Source organism: Lepidochelys kempii, chromosome 8 (genome assembly GCF_965140285.1).
Source record: "Lepidochelys kempii isolate rLepKem1 chromosome 8, rLepKem1.hap1, whole genome shotgun sequence".
In the NCBI taxonomy this organism is placed as follows: Eukaryota; Metazoa; Chordata; order Testudines; family Cheloniidae; genus Lepidochelys; species Lepidochelys kempii.
Genome location: NC_136387.1, coordinates 97,001,654 through 97,020,874, shown reverse-complemented (window position 1 = coordinate 97,020,874; position 19,221 = coordinate 97,001,654). Strand labels below are relative to the sequence as shown.

The window sequence follows — 19,221 nt, the reverse complement described above, 5'->3', positions numbered from 1 at the left end:
TTCAAAAGCTGCAGGAAGGGACTTTATTCCCAGACCAGAAAATAACTGTTGGGGATGTTGAAATGCCCATATGTATCCTTGGGGACCCAGCCTACCCCTTAATGCCCTGGCTCATGAAGCCGTACACAGGCAGCCTGGACAGTAGTCAGGAGCTGTTCAACTACAGGCTGAGCAAGTGCAAAATGGCGGTAGAGTGTGCTTTTGGACGTTTAAAGGCTCGCTGGCGCAGTTTACTGAGCGAGTTTACTGACTCACTCAGACCTCAACGAAACCAATATTCCCATTGTTATTGCTGCTTGCTGTGTGCTCCACAATCTCCGAGTAAGGGGGAGACATTTATGGCAGGGTGGGAGGTTGAGGCAAATCACCTGGCTGCTGAATATGCACAGCCAGACACCAGGGTGATTAGAAGAGCACAGCAGGAAGCGCTGCACATCAGAGAAGCTTTGAAAACCAGTTTCATGGCTGGCCAGGGTACCGTGTGACACTTCTGTTTCTCCTTGATGAAAATCTGCCCCCTTGGTTGACTCTAATTCCCTCTAAGCCGCCCGCCTGCCCCCCTTTGATCACAGCTTGTTTGCAAAGGAAGTAGTCACTATCGTTTAAAAAAACATGTATTCTTTAATAATGGATTATAAAAATAGGGAGAACTCACAAGGTAGCCCGGGTGGGGTGTGGTAGGAGGGAAGGAAAAGGCCACTTCAAAACTTGTTGAATGACAGTCTTCTGTTGCTTGGGCTGTCCACTGGGATGGAGTGGTTGGGTGCCCGGAGCCTCCCCCCACCCCCAAGTTCTTGGGCATCTGGGTGAGGAGGCTATGGAACTTGAAGGAGGGAAGGCGGTTAAACGGGCTGCAGCGCCAGTCTGTGATCCTACTGCCATTCCTGAACCTCCACTAGATGCTGGAGTGTGTCAGTTCGATCCCGCAGTAGCCCCGGCGTTGCATCCTGCCTCCGGTCTGATCCTCCTGCCGCCACCTCTCATCTCGATTGTCCCTCCTTTCCTCGCGTTCGTTGGCAGCTTTCCTGTACTGTGCTATTGTGTCCCTCCACGCATTCTGCTGAGCTCTGCACGGAGAATTTCTTTTCAGCCACAGGCAAACAACCCAGTAGGAACGGCCACCTCTGAATGTCCCCTTAATTAAATTTCCCTATTTCAACCAGGTTACCATGAACAATCTCACTCTCCTGAGGATAACAGAGAAATAAAGAACAGATGTTGCTTGAATGCCAGCAAACACCGGGACCATATGCTGCTGGGCTTTGTCATGCAATGATACCAGATTATTTGCTACTAGCGTGGCGTGGGAAAGTGTCCTACCAAAGAGGACAGAATAAGGCTGCTCTCCCCAGAAACCTTCTGCAAAGGCTTTTAGAGTACCTCCAGGAGAGCTTCATGGAGATGTCCCTAGAGGATTTCTGCTCCATCCCCAGACACGTTAACAGACTTTTCCAGTAGCTGTACTGGCCATGAATGCATCCCAAGTCCTCAGGGCAAATTAATCATTCAACACCTGCTTTTAAAACATGTACCTTTTTAAATACAATACACTCACCAGAGGTCCCTTCTCCAGCTTGTTTGGGTTGAGAGGGTATTTCAGTCGGGGTGCTTAAAAAGATCCTGGCTGTCAGGGAGAACGGTGTGCTGTGTGCTCTCCTCAAGCTCGTCGTCCTCATGTTCCCTGTCCACAAAATCCTCAGGCATGGCTGAGAGTACCCCATCATCTGAGTCCACGGACAGAGGTGGGGTAGTGGTGGTGGTGGGGGGGGCCCCCCAAGAATTGCATGCAGCTCAGTGTAGAAGTGGCATGTCTGGGGCTCTGTCCCAGAGCATCCGTTTGATTCTTTGGTTTTCTGGTACGCTTTTCTGAGCTTTTTAAGTTTCACACGGCATTGTGTTGCGTCCCTGCTCTGGCCTCTGTCCATCATGGCCTTGGAGATTTTTTTGAAATGTTTTGGCATTTCAACTTTGGAATGTAGTTCTGATAGTACGGATTTGTCTTCCCCATACAGCAATTGGATCCAGTACCTCCTGTTTGGTCCATGCTGGAGCTCTTTTTCAATTCTGGAACTGCATGGCTACCTGTGCTGATGAGCTCACCTGGCCAAACAGGAAATGAGATTCAAAAGTTCCCGGGGCTTTTCCTGTACACTGGGCCAGTGCATCCAAGTTCAGAGTGGTCACAATGGTGCACTGTGGATAGCTCCCGGAGGCCAATACCGTCGAATTGCATCCACACTAACCCTAATTCGAAACGGCAATGTCTATTTCAGTGCTAATCCCCTTATCGGGGAAGAGTACAGAAATCAATTTTAAGAGCTCTTTATGCTGACAAAAATGGCTTCATTGTGTGGACGAGTGCAGGGTTAATTCGATTTAACGCTGCTAAATTTGACAAACTCGTAGTGTAGACCAGGCCAAGGAGGCATAACATGCCCCTACTCCAGCATAAATAAGAATTTTTGACTTGCACTGCCATCTGTTGTCACAACGTGCACATTTTATCTGCATCTCTATGTGCCTGTGTGGCTTTTTTATTCCTGTATTAAACATCCCCCTTGAAAGGAGTTTGTAATATGGGCCATTCACTTAAAAGTTCAATGAGCCTGGTGACAGACCATTTTAATCAATAAATTCTCTAGCTGATTTAGAACACTGTGAATTATCGCAAGAACAGATTTCATTGCACACATTTGTAATGATGGCAATAAGCCAAATTCATTTTTGGTGTTACTCTATTGACATCCATGCAATTTACTCTAGGGATGAATTTGATTCAGTGTCTTTAACCAAGCCTTAAGGCTCTGAATCAGCAAAATAAATGAGGCAGGGTAAGGGGATTTTTTTGCTTAATTAGAACCCAATGAGTTAAATTAGCCTGCGCCACTTTCCCTTAAATCTATGCGAATAAAGTCCTGGTTCAGAAGCTGACAGAAAAGCAGGAAATCTATTGCTAATAGGTGGTTGTTTTCTACCCGGATGGGTGATTTCTGCTTGTGCGTGCATGAGAACCTTATAGTAACCAGTGCATACATGATAAAGGATGGAAAAGTAGCAAAGTAACATCTTTGATTACAAACAGTATAAAAATAAAACAATGACCTATGGCTGTGAGAGAGGATGGTCAGGTATACAAGGCACTAGACTTATACTAAGGAGAGCTGGGTTCAATTTCTGCCTCTACACTGCCTTCCTGTATAATCTTGGTCAAATCACTCTCTCTTTGCACCCCCATTCTCTCTATATATACAATGGGGATACTCCTCATGTTCTCATTCTTTCTGTCTTGCTGATTTTGATTGCAAGCTCTTCAAGGAAGAGGCCCCCTCGTACATACATGAAATCAAGCACCTCACGCAATGGGGCCTTAGTCCTCATTGGGACCTCTAGATACTACAGCAGTACAAATAATAATAATGACAATAGCTTGACTGTTTTGTTTAGTAAATCAAAGCCTCCTGAAAACACAGTACATGTAAAGTACAAAATTCCTCAATCCCCAGACAGCACAACTAGTGGGGTTGCGCACTGCGCAGGGCATGGCCTTCCAGCTTGTCCATATGCAGTAAGTTTTGCAGGGCTGGGCAGGCAGCGAGGTGGGGCTTGTAGATCTACCAGCCATTGTCTGAACTAGGCAGGAGCATCAGGAACATTTTGCCAAATGTGACTTATTCAGATTTCTTGTGAGGAAAGTGGCTGTCGTCCCATGTCCCGAGTTCCTGAAACCTCTGTATTTACATTGCAATAGCACAATCTCAACTCTGAAGCAGTGTCCTACCACAGCCCATTGGAGTACCCACACACATTATAGTCCAGGTGATAAATTAATGGGACGCTTATTTGCATGCTGATTCCGTTCTGTCCTGTTAGCAAGAACAGAGGAAGTGTTCTCCACTCCTAGCATATTTTATTCCCTCAGTTTGTTTTCTTGAAGAGTGAAATAGAATTTTGTACTGTTTTCAGCTTTTAAGAGGATGTATACCCCACTTGTGAGCCCAAGATCCCAAATGAAAATATTTGTCCCTCGTCACTTTGATTGGGGGCAGTGGGAATTCATTCTGCAGATCATGAAAACTTTACATGAAAAATAAGAAATTTAGGAAGGCAACTAAAGGGAAGCCACTAGCTTGAGGGTGATGGTAGAAGCATGAAGTTAAGTAGAAGAGACTGACAGTGAGGATTCGCTCCTGCATTCCTTCTTCACTTGATTTGGTTGCGGGACCTGGCTGAACAAGGGAGCTGAGTGCATAAGGACCACAAGATCAAATCCTTAGTTAACCTATAGCATTTACAGAACACATGGACCTTCAAAAATACAGGATGGGGAACATATCAAGACAGGTAATTTAAGATAGCGTCAGTGCAGAAATTACTATACATAAACTCTACATTTTATGGGGGACAGATCTGATTTGAAATTGGTACCACTTAAGGGAAATAAAAATGAAATGTAGCTCCACCATACAAAAATGCACTATAATACCGATGCCTCGTTTAAATTAAAATGAAGAAAGCATTGTGTGGCTTTTTGAACACAAGCGCCCCTTAGTGGTAACATACAGAAACATTCCACCATGGTTTACTGTAGGTTCGTTTTTAATGATAAAAAAATCACATCCTGAAGTCTTTGCTCGGTCAAAAATGCCCAATGACTAATATTCAAGTTTAGCCTGTGTAAGGATTTCTTGATTTGGGCTCATGCACACGCATATGCACGCACACACATTCACGTTTAAAATCAGTCAAATTATGTCCAAGAATTGAATTGTTCAATAAAATAGTAAACCCATCTGAAATAGGCTAAACAATTTACACAAAGAATACTTTCAGAAGTATCTAGATAAGATTTACTGGACTTTCAAGAAATCAAGATTTATATATGTGCATCTGAGTTTTAAAACTTCACTCATCACCATGTCAGCTAAGTTATATCCCTTTTGTAACCTTGGTAAACAGAGAAGTGCAACTAAAGAAACTACATTTAGAAGACAAAATAAATACCACCGTCAGTGATCAGTGTATTTCAGCATCAATAGAAGGAGCATGTCCTGTGATACACTGAAAACCTAAACTTGAGAGTGCTTGTCTTTAGAAAGGAGTGCTCAAGAGTATATACATTCTTCTATATAGCATCCCGTAGGGTCCCAGTAATATTATCCAAAGTAGTCTCTAAAATTAGACAGTTTTGCATACTCAAGTTTGAGTAATTATGCACATACAATTTTGTGTGGATGTGGAAGATTGCAGCCACAAGTCAGCACATAAAACTCTGCCTTCAACTTTAAAAGCTGGGCCCTCTGGGCCTTTGAAAATTTGGCCCTAGATGTTTGTTCGTCTGAACAACTGTTCTAAGGGGCCAACTTTTCAGATAATGGCACACCTGAATTGTACAATCAGTTGCACATCCAAAAATTTGCACATGCAAACACACACAGATGCCTCTTTTGTGAGTGCAACAGGTATGGGTTTTTGTTTGCAGCTAAAGTTTATGCACCATTTAAAAGTGCTGTCCTAGAAGTCTGTGAATGATTTAAGTGGGTTTACTCTCCAAATGTTAAGGCTCTAGAAGCTTCCTGCTGTTCTTTATGTAGGTCTCTTGCCCTGTTTTTCAGAGCCTCTGCCTTGGCATCATTCTTATCAATTCCATCTCCTAGTTTGTACATTCGACTGGCATTGGCACATGCCCACACATGACCCATGTCACATGCTTTCAAAGAGTACTTCAAAGCTAGGTTCATGTCCTTTGGTATCCCAGGTGCTCCTTGAAGATATATCGCACTAAGATTGAAGCAACTAGGAGCAAAACTGCCATCACATGCTTTACTGTAGTAGTCCCTGGCAAGGACTGGGTCAGGTTTGTCGTCATTTACTTGCCCATCGTGAGCTAAAAGTCCAACGTTGTGGCAAGCATTTATTGATTTCTTCCCACCTTTCTCGCAAGACTTCAGAAAACAGTTGTAGGCAGCTTTCAAATCTTGGGTGAGTCCACCTGCAGCCCCCCCAAAAACACAATCAAATACTAGTTTGTGTGAAGAACATACTATAATTGTGAGGTAGTGAGAAGAACATTTTCTTTCACAAATTTTTGAATACTATTTTGGAAGAATATAACTCAATACAAAGATAGTTGTAAATGTGGACTACTCTTCAGAGTGTCAAGACCTAGTCTACATTAAACACTATTTGCCAGTATAGCTATACCAGCAAACCCTCCTAGTGTAGATGCAGCTTTTCCCAGCAAAAGGCCTCTGTTGTTGTGATAGTGTATACTCTTTCCCTGAAAGAAATGAGGTATACCAGCCAAAGCATTTTTTGTCAGTATAACTATCTACACTAAATGGAGAAATGTAACCAAATTTATTCTTTCCATATATAGCCAAACCAGGTTTATCTAAAGACAACATAATTTAAACAAAATGGGGTTCAGGTAAAAGGAAGACTTAGCCTAAGCATTTGATACAAGGCAGAAAATACGACCATGGTTGACTATAATAGATAAAAAATATATATAAAAATAAAATGGAAGACACCCCTCTTCAGCAAACTAATATTTTTATATATAAAAATTTAAATCCTCCAACTCCTCCTGTTTTGTAGCCAATTGGTATGAGCATAAATAATTCCAACTATTCCTTAAGGCCTCATCCCGCTCTACTCAAGTCAACTACAGCAGCATAGGACGCTTAATTTCTCAACAAAATGAGTTTCAAGCATATCTCCAAATAATATACACAAAGGAAATGTATACAACTCTCAAAGAGACTATCTGGTTATTTGGAAGAGTATCCAAAACTTGATCTACAGGAAAAATGTTTTCTTTCTTAAAATTCCTAATACAAGATTTCCCCTGCAGTGATAACTGGAGATGTGAGCCATTGAAACAAACTGTAAACCGGTTTCAGAGTAGCAGCCGTGTTAGTCTGTATTCACAAAAAGAAAAGGAGTACTTGTGGCACTTTAGAGACTAACCAATTTATTTGAGCATAAGCTTTTGTGAGCTACAGCTCCGATGAAGTGAGCTGTAGCTCACAAAAGCTTATGCTCAAATAAATTGGTTAGTCTAGGGTGCCACAAGTACTCCTTTTCTTTTTGCAAAACTGTAAGCCCAGTATTGAAGTGGTTTCCAGCATACCCAGGGGTTGCAGCAGCACCCCTAGGTCCAGCACCTATCCCTGAGTTGGCTGGCACAAGCTAGCCACAGGTTTTTCTTTGCTGTGTAGACATACCTTGAGCTTGAGTCAAGACAGAACCCAGAGTTCAAGTTCTATTGCTTTGCAGTGTAGATGCAGCCCCACTGTGCTCATGATCTGGGAGTCTGGCAAAAGCATCCCACAATGTCACAGGCAGATTTTCTTTGTTCTCTGGACAGCCAAGTTTTCCCACACTGCACTATGAACAAAGGGCTACAGCAGCCATATTTTTTGGGGGGAATACTAGGAAGTCTGGAATATCAGGCGCTAGTCTCAGGCCTACACAATTCAGTGCAGATGCTAGAGCCCCAGGTTGGGACCCAGGGTTCAACAATTCCAAACATGAGGGTTACAGACAAGTGTTGACAGTCAAGCCTGAGGTTAACAAACCCAGGGTCTCCTAACCTGAGTTCTACTAACCTTCAGCTTACTTTGCAGTGTAGACATATCTAGACAGGCCACCAAAAACATGAACAGCAATGAGATTGACAAGAAATCTGTGCCTCCTAGCATTGAAAGGTTAACACCTAATAAAATGTTAGCTAGAAATCCTGAAGCAACTTGTCACAAGAAGAGAACTAGCTCACAAGAACAGCCTCAACACCAGTGGGGGTTGGGCTCCAATGGGTGCAAAAGGGGCAGGCCTGGGGGGCTAGCCTCCCCAAGCCAGGGGTTCACCCACTGCTCATGCTCAACACTACCCTTTCTTCCAACAGGCTCAAGGCGGGACAGGACCAATAGCTATTTCTCACCTTTCCCAGTTGCATAATAAGCTCCAAGTTTATAGCAACTCTCACTGTTCTGATTCTTTTCACAGTTTTCTTTTAGCACCTTGGCAGCTGCTTCGAAGTCCTTCTTCACCCCCTCCAAATAATCAGCCAATCGATGGCAACCTGCGAGGAAGATGGGGATTAAACGGTTTACAAACTAGGCTCAGGCTAGGCCATTTGGGTGTTTCACCACAACACAAGAAGGGAAGACGATGGGTCTTTCTAATACAGCTTGCTTATCTATTTTTAGTCTCATCTTTCTATACTACAAACCCCCTGGAAGCTTTAACGTCAGCTCTGAATTCTCCCCCCCCCCATCCCAGTTTCGCCTGTGCAGGGCTGCACCCCGGGCCTACGCTGCAGGCGCGGCCTAAAACCAAACACCCTAGACCTGGCAGCGCTGCTTTGCAAGAGAAACCTCGCAGCTCCCTTTCTGCAAGTAGGGCTGGCTTAGAAGACAGCACCAGGCCCCCGAGCTCCAGGCTCTTCCCAGAGCGGTGGGGCCCAGTGACCTTGGAAGCATCTCGCCACTCGTGCATGAAGGCAGCGGCTAGGAGAGGCCGGGGACCAGGCGCGCCGCCCGGGGGCCAGGTGCAGCCTGCAGCCGGGCGCTGCGCCGCGTTGTCCAGTTACCGTCCGGATCGCCCTCCTTGTAGCACTGGTAGCTGTACTCGATGCCCAGGTTCTCCAGGTAGCCCTTCACCTCCTCCTCGTCCTCCAGGTTGACCAGCCCGGCCATCGCCCTTCCACGGGAGGGGCGCCGGGAGAACCGCACCCGGGGCCCCGCTGCAAGGTGACTCGGCCGCCAGCGGAAGCGCCTGTCCCCTCCTGCAGGGCCCGCCCGCACCCGGAAGGGAATAGGTACCGCACACGGCCCGTGGGCGGAGCAGAGCGTCGAAGAATCGGTGCGCGGCGTCAGCCCATTTGCAGAAGCGGAGCGGGCGGGCGAGGAACGTGGAAGCTGTGGTTGGACCAGCCGCTCCTGGATGGTATCCCTTGCAGGCTACCCCCCCCCCGGCCAGGCCCCAGGGCAGGAGGGCAAGCCAGGGACACGGGGCTCTAGCAGCGGGGCTTTCTAAGCTATTCTCTTTCGCTCTCCTTTTGTCTGATCACTTTCACTTTTTCTCTAAACCTTTTTTTCCCATTCCACCCCTTCTGAAACCAGCCTTGGATCATTTTATTGCTTTAGATGCATCCAGTAAGTTGGCTCAATAGGTTATGCCTTTTGGTGCTCTTTGCCCAAAAGCCATTGAATTGATCTTACTGAATTACACCTCCGAATATACTTACAAGCACAATAATATTTTGCACCCAAAGTTACCCAGGCACTTTACAAATGTTAACTAGTTTTTGAGGTATATTTATATGAAAACGGGGAATATTTCCATTGAAAAGCAAAAGGGCTTGTTTTACTTTCTATTCTGCTTCTTTCTCTTTCTACTTCTCCTGTTTCTTTGGGTAAAATCTATTTTTGAGATACTGTGCTTGCTCTGAACTGCTTCAACATGACAGTCTCAACAAAATAAGGGGCCAGCTGCACAAGGAAAATGACCCAAACATCTCGTGTTGCTGGCAACCATTTTGAGCAATAGGTCACTTTCCTGGTGCAGTTAAGCCCTTACTTTGTTGAGAATGAGCTCACTTTCTCTTCAACCAGCTTTGAAAATGGCCTAACTACTAGTAGCTGAAACAAACTGTTTACCTGACCTAAAGAAGAGGTCTGTGTAGCTTGAAAACTTGTCCCTTGTAACAACAGAGGTTGGTCCAATAAAATATATTACCTCACCTACCTTGTCTCTCTAATATCCTGGGACCAACATGGCTTTACAACACTGTTACAAAAGGATGAGAGAGGCCTGTTGCACCATGGCTCCAGGTCACTTCCCATACTGATATTGACAATGTTTTGGGCATTGCCAAACCCAAATGTTCACTAGTGAGTCAGCCTGCCTCCCCTCCCCAATAAAAAGAGATTGGTTTACAAATTATGAGATTTAAAAAATAATAAATTTGGATTTTGTTTTTTTTGCCTTCTGGGTTTTGAGCCTACAGAGATCATGTTTTCAAGTTGTTCTTTACAGCTATAAGGGCTAGAAACTTAGTTTAAAAAAAATTAAAGCTGAGAATGTTGTGTAATTATGTGATTCCAGGAGCTGGGGCTTTAAGAAAAACATCAAATGTCATGACTTGTGATAAAATGGTGAGTTGGCAACACTTTTTTTTTGTCTATCTGGACTAACAGCTACATAGTGTTCAACACCATTTTAAGGGGAGAAGGGGGTGTTGATAACTACTGTCAGCAACTGTTCATTTTCCAAGTATAGACAAATCTTTAATGCCATCTGAACAACTGCGAATCCTAAATCGTTGGGGGCCCAGGGGCTGCATTGACTGACAAATTGGAAATACAGGGAGTGCGTGAGAAAATAATAATGAATTGGGAAGGGTCTGCAGACAGTTGGAATTGATCTTGAAAAATCCAAAGTAATGTGTCCCAGAATCATGCCCTGCTAGTGTGGGGTCTAGAAAAAGAGGACTGAGGAACAACAACAACAAAAATTAATGAAGTAATTTTTTTGTTAAAATATCAGTTATAAAATTCAGTAACACACACATACAAAAAGGACATGCCTGAAAGAGACACAAACTTATGGAGGCATCAGCTGTCGGTCTCTAGGTATGGTTAAATTTTGCACTTAAAGCAGGGAGTGTTCCTATGTCTCGTATGCAGAATATGACACATCCTCCCCAATATTTCAGCACTTTACTCTGAGTACAAACTGAATTTCCTGAAAAATTACAAGTAACTAAATAATTTGAGATTAAATCAATTTTAAAATAGGTCTTTTTAAAAATTTTTGGCAAATTATCTGGCTCTCCCTCCCCCCCCAGTGATCTCAGTAACATTAAAAAATGCAAATTCTTCAAACTTTCTGTATAGATAAAACTCAACCCTTGTACTACATATGAAAAAAATAGGTTGTATGTTAACAGTTATGATTATTTTAGCATTATGATACGTCTTTAATTACATGATCACATAGTATTTGTCCATTATCTGTAATGTTACATAAACACATTGGTTAAGGTTGTTGCATATTGATTAAAATTTGTTTTGCATTTCAATAAATACGTGGTCACAGTTAAGGCACCGAAGGACAATTTTAGCATACTACTTGAGAAATTAAGTACATTCTCTACTAAATAGGTAAATGTGATAATATCCATTACTTAATTCCTTAGAATTCTTTTTTCAAATGACTAATTACATTGATGTGAAAAACGTTAACATTTAAAGAATTAAATGTGTTTGTAAGCAACCTTAACTATAACAGAATTTTTTTGTTTAAATGATACAGAGATTAATTTGGATGCTGTGTTAATATTTGTTTTATTTTTGTATCTGTATTTTAGTTAATGACATCTGTCCTGTTAAGAAAAGGGTGGAGCATGTATCACAGGGTTTGTTTGAAAAAGACTGAGAATAGATTGTGGGAGATGTTGCATGCCTGTATAGAGTGGAAGACTCTGCCTTTGTAAGCTCTAAACAGGTCAGAATGTAATTTCATAATTTTTTCTCTCCAGAAACTCTTCTCTCTTGAGGTATAACATTAGTATTAGAGGACTGGATGCCTCAGGATATCTAATGAGCTTAAGAGCTCTTTACATGCAGGACACCAGTCTGAATCTAGCACAATTTGGTAGGAATTAGCAGTTGTTTTCATCTAATGGATGTTTGGTGGCCAATGCAATGAGATGAGCTTGGTGGATCTCTGTCTTCTAGCACAATTTGCACTAGCTGGCAGACTCAGCAGAGAGGCCAAGAACTTTATGGCTCACAAGAACTGAATTGCCTGTTATCCCTAGCAAAAACGTGCCCCCAATCAAAATTGAGGCATGCTGATATTTCAGTATGTGCGGAAACCTTGCCTTGCTGCTCTGTAGATAAACAGGTTTCAGAGTAGCATCCGTGTTAGTCTGTATTCGCAAAAAAGAAAAGGAGTACTTGTAGCACCTTAGAGACTAACAAATTTATTTGAGCATAAGCTTTCGTGAGCTGCAGTATCCGATGAAGTGAGCTGTAGCTCACGAAAGCTTATGCTCAAATAAGTTTGTTAGTTTCTTAGGTGCCACAAGTACTCCTTTTCTTTTTGTAGATAAACAGAGGGCTTCATTCACTAGAGCTGCATAAGCTCTAAATCCAGATTTTTTTTTATAAAGTTGGAGTTTATGGTAACATGTAGATTAGTTTTGAATACACAAACTGGATCATTAAATTATTTGAATTTAAATTTGCACCTGGAGCTGCAAAATACTTGGCAGCTATGTACCCCCGCCTTAATCTGAAAACCATGAAACTGATTGGCTAACACTGAGGAACGGAGATGCAGTGAAGCAATAGAATGATTATGAAGGTAGGAAAGCCATGTGAGGCTCACTGATCTTTTGCAGCTTCCTATGGAAAAGGACAGGTTCTCCCCTCCCCCTTCTTCATAGAAGAGAAAAGACTAGAGGTCTAAAGTGGAAGGATTCATGGAGCTCTTGATCCTGAAAAACAGGAGAAAGTGTTACAAGTTTATTATTAGTTACTTTATTATTTATTACAAGAGAAAGGAATTTGTACAGAGTAGTTGCATAAGTAACAAAAATAGACTTAAAATCCATAGACTAAAAATAGATAAAATCTAATTTAATAAATAAATAGTTTAGGGGAATAAATAGCATGACTTACTATGGAATACCATGACTTTTATCAGGAAATTGGGAGTCAAAATTCTTGGTTCTATTCCTGGCTTCACCATATGATCCTGGGCACTCCAGACAACTTCCATGTCTCAATGTCGTCCTTTCAAATACTTATTTGTTAATACTTATTTACCATCTTTACACTGGTGGTGTGATAACTAACAATTTAATGGTCCTTTTTTATAGTCTCTACATAAGCAAAAATTCTATTGGCTTCAGTTAGGATTTTGCCTGCATAAGGACTGCATTGTGGAGGCCAATGTTTGTAAATTTGACATTCTCTAATGAAAGGAAGTATAAATTAATTTAGAAATTTGGGTCTTCTGATTTATTATTTGTTTTTCTGGTTTAGGAATAAATACTGTTCATGTGGCTGTACCTGGAGTAGTCAAGAAGCTTAAATTCAAGCTCTTTATGTTTTCATTTTAGCTGCTTAGGGTGGTATTATTACACTTTACATTGTGTAAACTGAAATAACTGAGACTGGTGCACTCTGTGCTGACAAGAAATTGTAGTGTACGTCCATGGGAGAGAAGTGTTCACTACCACCTACAACTATGGTCCAAATCTGCTCCCTTTAAAGTCAATTGCAAAGCCCTCATTGACTTCAGTGGAAGTAGGATGAGGCCTTTTACACTAGAGACTTGAAATTACTTTGTGCTGGAGCCTCTGCACAAATACCTGTTCCTGAACTTGATCAGTGACCAGTTCTACCATCAGCAATGCAGAACTGAGAATTTTGTATATCACTTAACGAGATAATTGATTATTTTAATTCTTGGTTTCTTTTTAATAAAACATGCTTCCCTGGTCCTTGTCATGCCCATTCCATTTTCATGTGTGGTTGTGGGGGATTACTGTTTGAGTTATACCAGTGCACAGGGTCACCCCATAGCTTCTACACACCACTTAATATCACCAGGGGTTCAATAGATGTTAATAAAATAAAATCAGTAATGACACTCAAAGTCCTCCCCAGGGGAAACAGGAAACAATGGTAAGATGGACAGAAAAAGGAGCTCAGTGCACTCCACAACGCTATTATTATTGGCCAGCTTGAGAGATTTTTGTTTAATGGGGCTGATTTTTCCAAAGACGCCAGCGGGCCCCCTGGGCGGCTGCGCCCCGACGGCTAACGCGGCCCCTTTAAGGGAGGCGGGAACCGGGCCCGGCCACCCCTAGCCGGCTGAGGCGGATTCACTTCCAGGTCGACGGGGCGGCCCTGTGCCCCGACTCGCTGCTGGGTGACGGAGCCTGGGGACCCGGCGCAGCGATGGTGAGTCCTTCTCTTCCCGCCTCGCAGGGGGTTTGCAGCCCGCCGAGGGCAGGGGTCCCACGCGGGGGGGGGGCCGGGGCTGCCTCCCCCGGGCACAGCCCCTGGTCGGCTTGGCTGAGGTAAATTCCCCTCAGGCTGCCTCGGGGGCAGTTAGAGGCGGGCGGTGAGGCCCCGGCGCTCGCTGCCACCCGGCCGGGCGCGGTACTGACGGCAGATGGCCGCGGCTCCTCGGCGCGGGGGGCGGGAGCGGGACAGTCCGCGTCCACTGCGGCCACCAGCCTGGGGAGCGGGTGGTTGAGCAACGAGCTGCTGAGCGGCGTGTTACATAAACAGGGGCCGAGGCCGGGCGGCCGGTCCGCGCCGTGTAAGGGCCAGTTGTGGGCCCTGGCAGCCGCTCGCCTTGGGAAGCTTCCAAACCAACCCATGTCGGGCGGCCCTTTCAGAACCGCCCCAGGGCCCAGCGGGGCGCGCGACCGGGTCGCCTGCCTTCCGGGGAATATGGTCTGCGGGTGTCAGGCACCCTTTCTCTACCCATCCAGCCGCGTCCGCTGTCGGGGTTGTACTGATCTTTAACTAGTTTGGTTTCAGGCGAAACAAAACCCCTGCTCTTAACTGGAATAGTTAAATGGGTACAAAACCTGTGTGTCGATCAGGCCTACCTAATTTAAGGAGCACAAGTTCCCGCAAAATAAATCAACAGGGGGACTTGTGCTTCTGAGTCACTCATGTATATCACTTAACTTAATGAGATAATTATTTTAATTCTTGGTTTCTTTTTAATAAAACATGCTTCCCTGGTCCTTGTCATCCCCATTCCATTCACATGTGTGGTTGTGGGGGATTACTGTTTGAGTTATACCAGTGCACAGGGTCACCCCATAGCTTCTACACACCACTTAATATCACCAGGGGTTCAATAGATGTTAATAAAATGAAATCAGTAATGACACTCAAAGTCCTCCCCAGGGGAAACAGGAAACAATGGTAAGATGGACAGAAAAAGGCAACTGGGCCTGGGTGTTAGCTAAGGCTATAGAGCAGACTCCTTTTAAACCCAGGGTTGTGAGTTCAATCCTTGAGGGGGCCATTTAGGGAACTGGGGCAAAAAATGGGGATTGGTCCTGCTTTGAGCAGGAGGTTGGACTAGATGACCTGAGGTCCCTTCCAACCCTGATATTCTATGATTCTATGTCTACACTGCAAAAAAAGATTCACCAGGTCCCTCAGCCCAAAAGTCTACACTGCATTTTTTATAACCCCACAGCTGTAGCCCAGTGAGCCCAAGTCAGCTGACATGGGCCAGCCATTGATGTTTGTTTGTAGGGTAGATATGCAACCAAATCGGGGACCTCTGATGCTGAGTGCATAAGCCTCTACAACAGTAGGGGGAGGAGGGATAGCTCAGTGGTTTGAGCATTGGCCTGCTAAACCCAGGGTTGTGAGTTCAATCCTTGAGGGGGCCATTTGGGGCAAAAATTGGGGATTGGTCCTGCTTTGAGCAGGGGGTTAGACTAGATGACCTCCTGAGGTCCCTTCCAACCCTGATATTCTATGAGCTAAAAGGCAACTGGGCCTGGGTGTTAGCTAAGGCTATAGAGCAGACTCCTTTTATCTTTCTCTTTAAGTGGTCTTGGTGCTACAAGATGGGATAGAACACCACACCCAGAAGGTGTGTGGGTTACAGACTTGTGCTTCTGAGTCACTCATGTCTATATTGCAAAAAAGACTCATCAGGTCCTGGAGCCCAGGCTCCAGTCTGCTCCCAAATGACTACACTGCATTTTTTTATAGCCCCACAGCTCTAGCCCCATGAGCCCAAGTCAGCTGACATGGGCCAGCCATTGATGTTTGATTGCCGGGTAGATACACCCGCAGGGCTTCAGTCTACTCTAACTTTGGCTCACTCTGCGATGCTAGCTTGGGTTGGAGCTTAGGCTGGAGCTCAGTCTCTGAGGGTGTGTTGACACTAGAATAAAAGACCTGTGATTGGCCTGGGTCATCTGACTAAGGCTTGTGGTGCTTGTGCTGGAGCTTGGGTTCTGGGACGCTTCCCCCTTGTGGGGTCCCAGTGCGTGGGCTCCAGTCTGAGCCTAGACATCTACAGCCCCACATCTTGAATCCCACGACTCAAGCTTTTGTAGAGCAGCATCAGCTATACTAATAATAATTAGTGCAAGGGTTCTCATACTGGGGGGTCAGGACCCCTGAGGGGGTCACAAAGTCATTACATGGGGGGTCATGAGCTGTCAACCTCCACCCCAAACCCCACTTGCCTCCAACATTTATAATGGTGTTAAATATATTTAATAGCGTGTTTAATTTATACGGGGGGGGGGTCACACTCAGAGGCTTGTGATGTGAAAGGGATCACCAGTACAAAAGTTTGAGACCCACTGAATTAGTGCTTTACAGATATTTAACAGTAGGATGAGGCATATTCCCTCTGTCACTACTAAAGCATTACAGAGGGAGAGATGGTTGGGAAAGAAATACATTTTGTTTGTTACCTTGTTGTCTTTTTGTAAAGAGTCATGATTCATCCCAGGTGGGAATGACTGTGTTTTTTTAAAACAAACCCCCAAACTGTACACTTTACTCCTTATATTTAATAAAGTTTAAACATACATTGTTATGTGAAAACATGATGGGGGTGGGGGGAGGAATTGATCCATCTTAGCTGGCAAGGGGGTTGGATATATTTTGTTTCTTAACTTTTTTGCAGGAAGAGTTAAGCTACTATGCAGGAGGTTAGATTGGATAATCCTATTGGTCCTTTCTTGCTTTATAGTCTATGAATCTAAATTCCTATTGCAGTATCATTATTCTTTAGATTTATTGGTTAGTGTCACAGTCTTAATGCTTGTTTGAGCTAGTTTTGTTGTGCACAATTTATCTAAGGAAGTTACACCAGCGTAAGATAAGGCCATGTTTTCTGCCAGCACAGTTATGTTGGTCAGTGGTATGAAAAGGTGTGACACCTGACTGACATAGCTGTGTTGGCAGAAGCCCCTAATGGAGGTGCAGGTTTATTGACAAAAACAGCAGTTTTACTGGTATAGTTTGTTCTGCTCTTGGGGATGTGTGGTGGAATAAGTTACACTAGTAAAAGTGCAGCTTTGCCAGAATACATGCATCCACAATAGGAATGCTTTGCAAGTATAGTATTACAGTATTCTTATATGGGTAAAGATCTCCTGGTGTAGTCATGGACTAAGGGGTGTCTCTAAACTGAAAGTTACATACTTTTTCAGTTTAGTTCCTCCATTTGAAAGAGGTTTAAACTAATTCCCACTTCTCCTAAAAAGTTCCTCTTATTCTGGAATAAGAGTGACCACACAGGGAATTTATACCCATATAATTAGTAAAATTGTCCTGTGTGGAGATCTTACCTTCAACACAAATGTTTATAGACTGGGACGAATGTTTGGGGAGTCTTTACAAATATGTTAATACTTCAAATTAACTGTTAATCAACTAACTGAAGGTAAAAATTAGTGTAGACAAAGAGTTTGGTCTGAGATTAAAAAAAAAAACAAACAAAGTAACCACACTTTTTGCCCTTTAAGAGCAGGTGTTGGAGACTGGAGTGGAAAATGTGGGTGTTGGCCTTGTAAGTCGGTAGAATATGTATTTAGAAGATAGTAAACAGGATTAATTAAGGAAGTAATGAATATAGGTCATATGATGTTTATGGCCATGCTGAGATGTAATTTTTAAGTAGTTCTGAGGAAATTTACCTATTAAATGCTCTGTACATTCAAAACCAATAACAAATTAAACCAGTTACTGACTCTTCTTTCCCTGCCAACCCATCAGGAGTAATACCACTGTCGCATAAAGTTCCTCCCTCTCACCCCATATGTTCTCTCTAGCTCATCATCTTGAAAGCCTGGGAAAACAGATGGGCCTTGCAGAGTGTCCAGAAAGCTAACAGATTCAGGTTCTGTTATACCAAGGTAGGAAACTGGTTCCAAAATTGAGGGTCATTCACTGAAAACACTCTGCCAGCAGCCCACTTACAGTTATACCAGAGGTTTGTCTACTTCATTTCTTCAGCTGCCTGGGTATATCATGTCTGGAGAGCTTAAGTCTTTATAGGCTAAAAGAAACACCCTAGTATTAAAATGATTTGGAGTTTTGGAGGGGGAGTTTTAAAATGCAGTGCATTTTTTACATGAAAATCTAGTTTTTGGGGACTGGGAGTGAGACTGCTTCTAATATCCGTGTAATTTACAGTTAAATATCTTTTAATTAAATCTTCATAAAGAGTAATTTAGTTATAATGTTAGGCCTAAGTTGCCAACTCTGCAAAATACAGTTAGATCCGTGGTCAATGAACTAATGTACTGTTAAAATGTAGCTCTAGTTCACAATTTCAGATGTATGGTTATACTCTACTTCCCTTTGTTTCTATGTTAGAAATACAGATCGTTAAGAACGCTTGTTTTAAAATGTTGGGTGACTTTCAGGGCTTGTTTACATGGTGCTTTAGTGCATACTAGCTGGGGTGTAAATTCTAGTTCACACCAGCATTTTGCACACTTACTAGCCTATGTGGATCCTGCTGATGCATGCTGAAAGTTCCCTAGTATACATTAACATGGTATTAAGCCCTCACTTAGGCCTGGTCTACGCTACAAAGTTAGGTTCGGATAAGTACACTTGCATCAACCTAGTTATGCATAACCAATTTATTTCAGCATAAGCTTTCGTGAGCTACAGCTCACTTCTCACGAAAGCTTATGCTCAAATAAATTGGTTAGTCTCTAAGGTGCCACAAGTACTCCTTTTCTTTTTGCGAATACAGACTAACACGGCTGTTACTCTGAAACTAGTTATGCATGTAGACTCTGCTTTCAGGTGCAACTATGTTCTGATGTGAATGTATCAGGGCACACCTCCTCTCCCACAAGTCCCACATCAAGAGCTCCTAAAGAAACCAAATGTAAGGTCACCTTTAATTTGAAATGGAGAGGAAAAGAACTTCTTCTCTTTTTAGATAAGATGCTCAAAGTCCTCTGTACTTAGCTCTTATTAGGAAGAAAAAAATCTTACTGTTACAGTTATGACTGCTCTTAAATTTTTGACAATATGGGCATTGAAAACAAAGAAGGGAATACTTGGTTTTTAGTAAATCTGTGTCCTTGGATCAACAGTACTGAATCAAGGTGGTTCTGCTGTGTTGGAAAGTTGGCATTTGTATCTTCTATTTTAAAAAGCACTGTGCTATTTATATTTA

The 19,221-nt window shown here is 43.3% G+C and overlaps 2 protein-coding genes across 6 annotated transcripts in view; one reads left to right on the top strand and one right to left on the bottom strand.

Annotated features, from left to right (window-relative positions):
* Window positions 1-601: 601 nt before the first annotated feature.
* COA7 (cytochrome c oxidase assembly factor 7) lies at window positions 602-8,821 on the bottom strand. Of its 3 annotated transcripts, none has more exons than XR_012160479.2 (4): window positions 8,594-8,821; window positions 7,943-8,083; window positions 1,556-5,989; window positions 602-1,187 (listed from the first exon to the last, which is right to left on the bottom strand). XR_012160479.2 is itself a non-coding variant. In XM_073357686.2 (3 exons), exons 1-3 carry the CDS (start codon window positions 8,697-8,699, stop codon window positions 5,541-5,543), a joined length of 696 nt encoding a protein of 231 aa, XP_073213787.1. In that variant the 5' UTR covers window positions 8,700-8,821; the 3' UTR covers window positions 602-5,540. The 3 variants fall into 3 exon arrangements, 1 of the variants encoding a protein (XP_073213787.1); XR_012160480.2 differs by having other exon boundaries at window positions 602-1,067; XM_073357686.2 differs by having other exon boundaries at window positions 602-5,989.
* Window positions 8,822-8,845: 24 nt separating this feature from the next.
* Window positions 8,846-19,221, top strand: part of LOC140916278 (protein zyg-11 homolog B) — a 48,038-nt gene continuing 37,662 nt past the window's right edge. The window contains exons 1-2 of one of the 3 annotated variants that reach the window (XM_073357683.2): window positions 8,846-8,949; window positions 10,111-10,160. In XM_073357683.2, coding sequence (XP_073213784.1) covers window positions 10,143-10,160 — 18 coding nt within the window. In that variant the 5' untranslated portion in view covers window positions 8,846-8,949; window positions 10,111-10,142. Of the gene's footprint in view, window positions 10,161-13,874; window positions 13,983-19,221 lie in introns of those variants that run through there. The other 2 variants (XM_073357681.2, XM_073357684.2) reach the window with 2 other exon arrangements.

Coding starts and splice junctions, on each gene's coding strand:
- COA7 (XM_073357686.2), bottom strand. CDS start 8,699: ATGGCCGGGCTGGTCAACCTGGAGGACGAGGAGGAGGTGAAGGGCTAC. Junction 8,084..8,593: donor CAAGGAGGGCGATCCGGACG/GTAACTGGACAA, acceptor TCTTCCTCGCAG/GTTGCCATCGATTGGCTGAT. Junction 5,990..7,942: donor TTATTATGCAACTGGGAAAG/GTGAGAAATAGC, acceptor GGGGGGCTGCAG/GTGGACTCACCCAAGATTTG.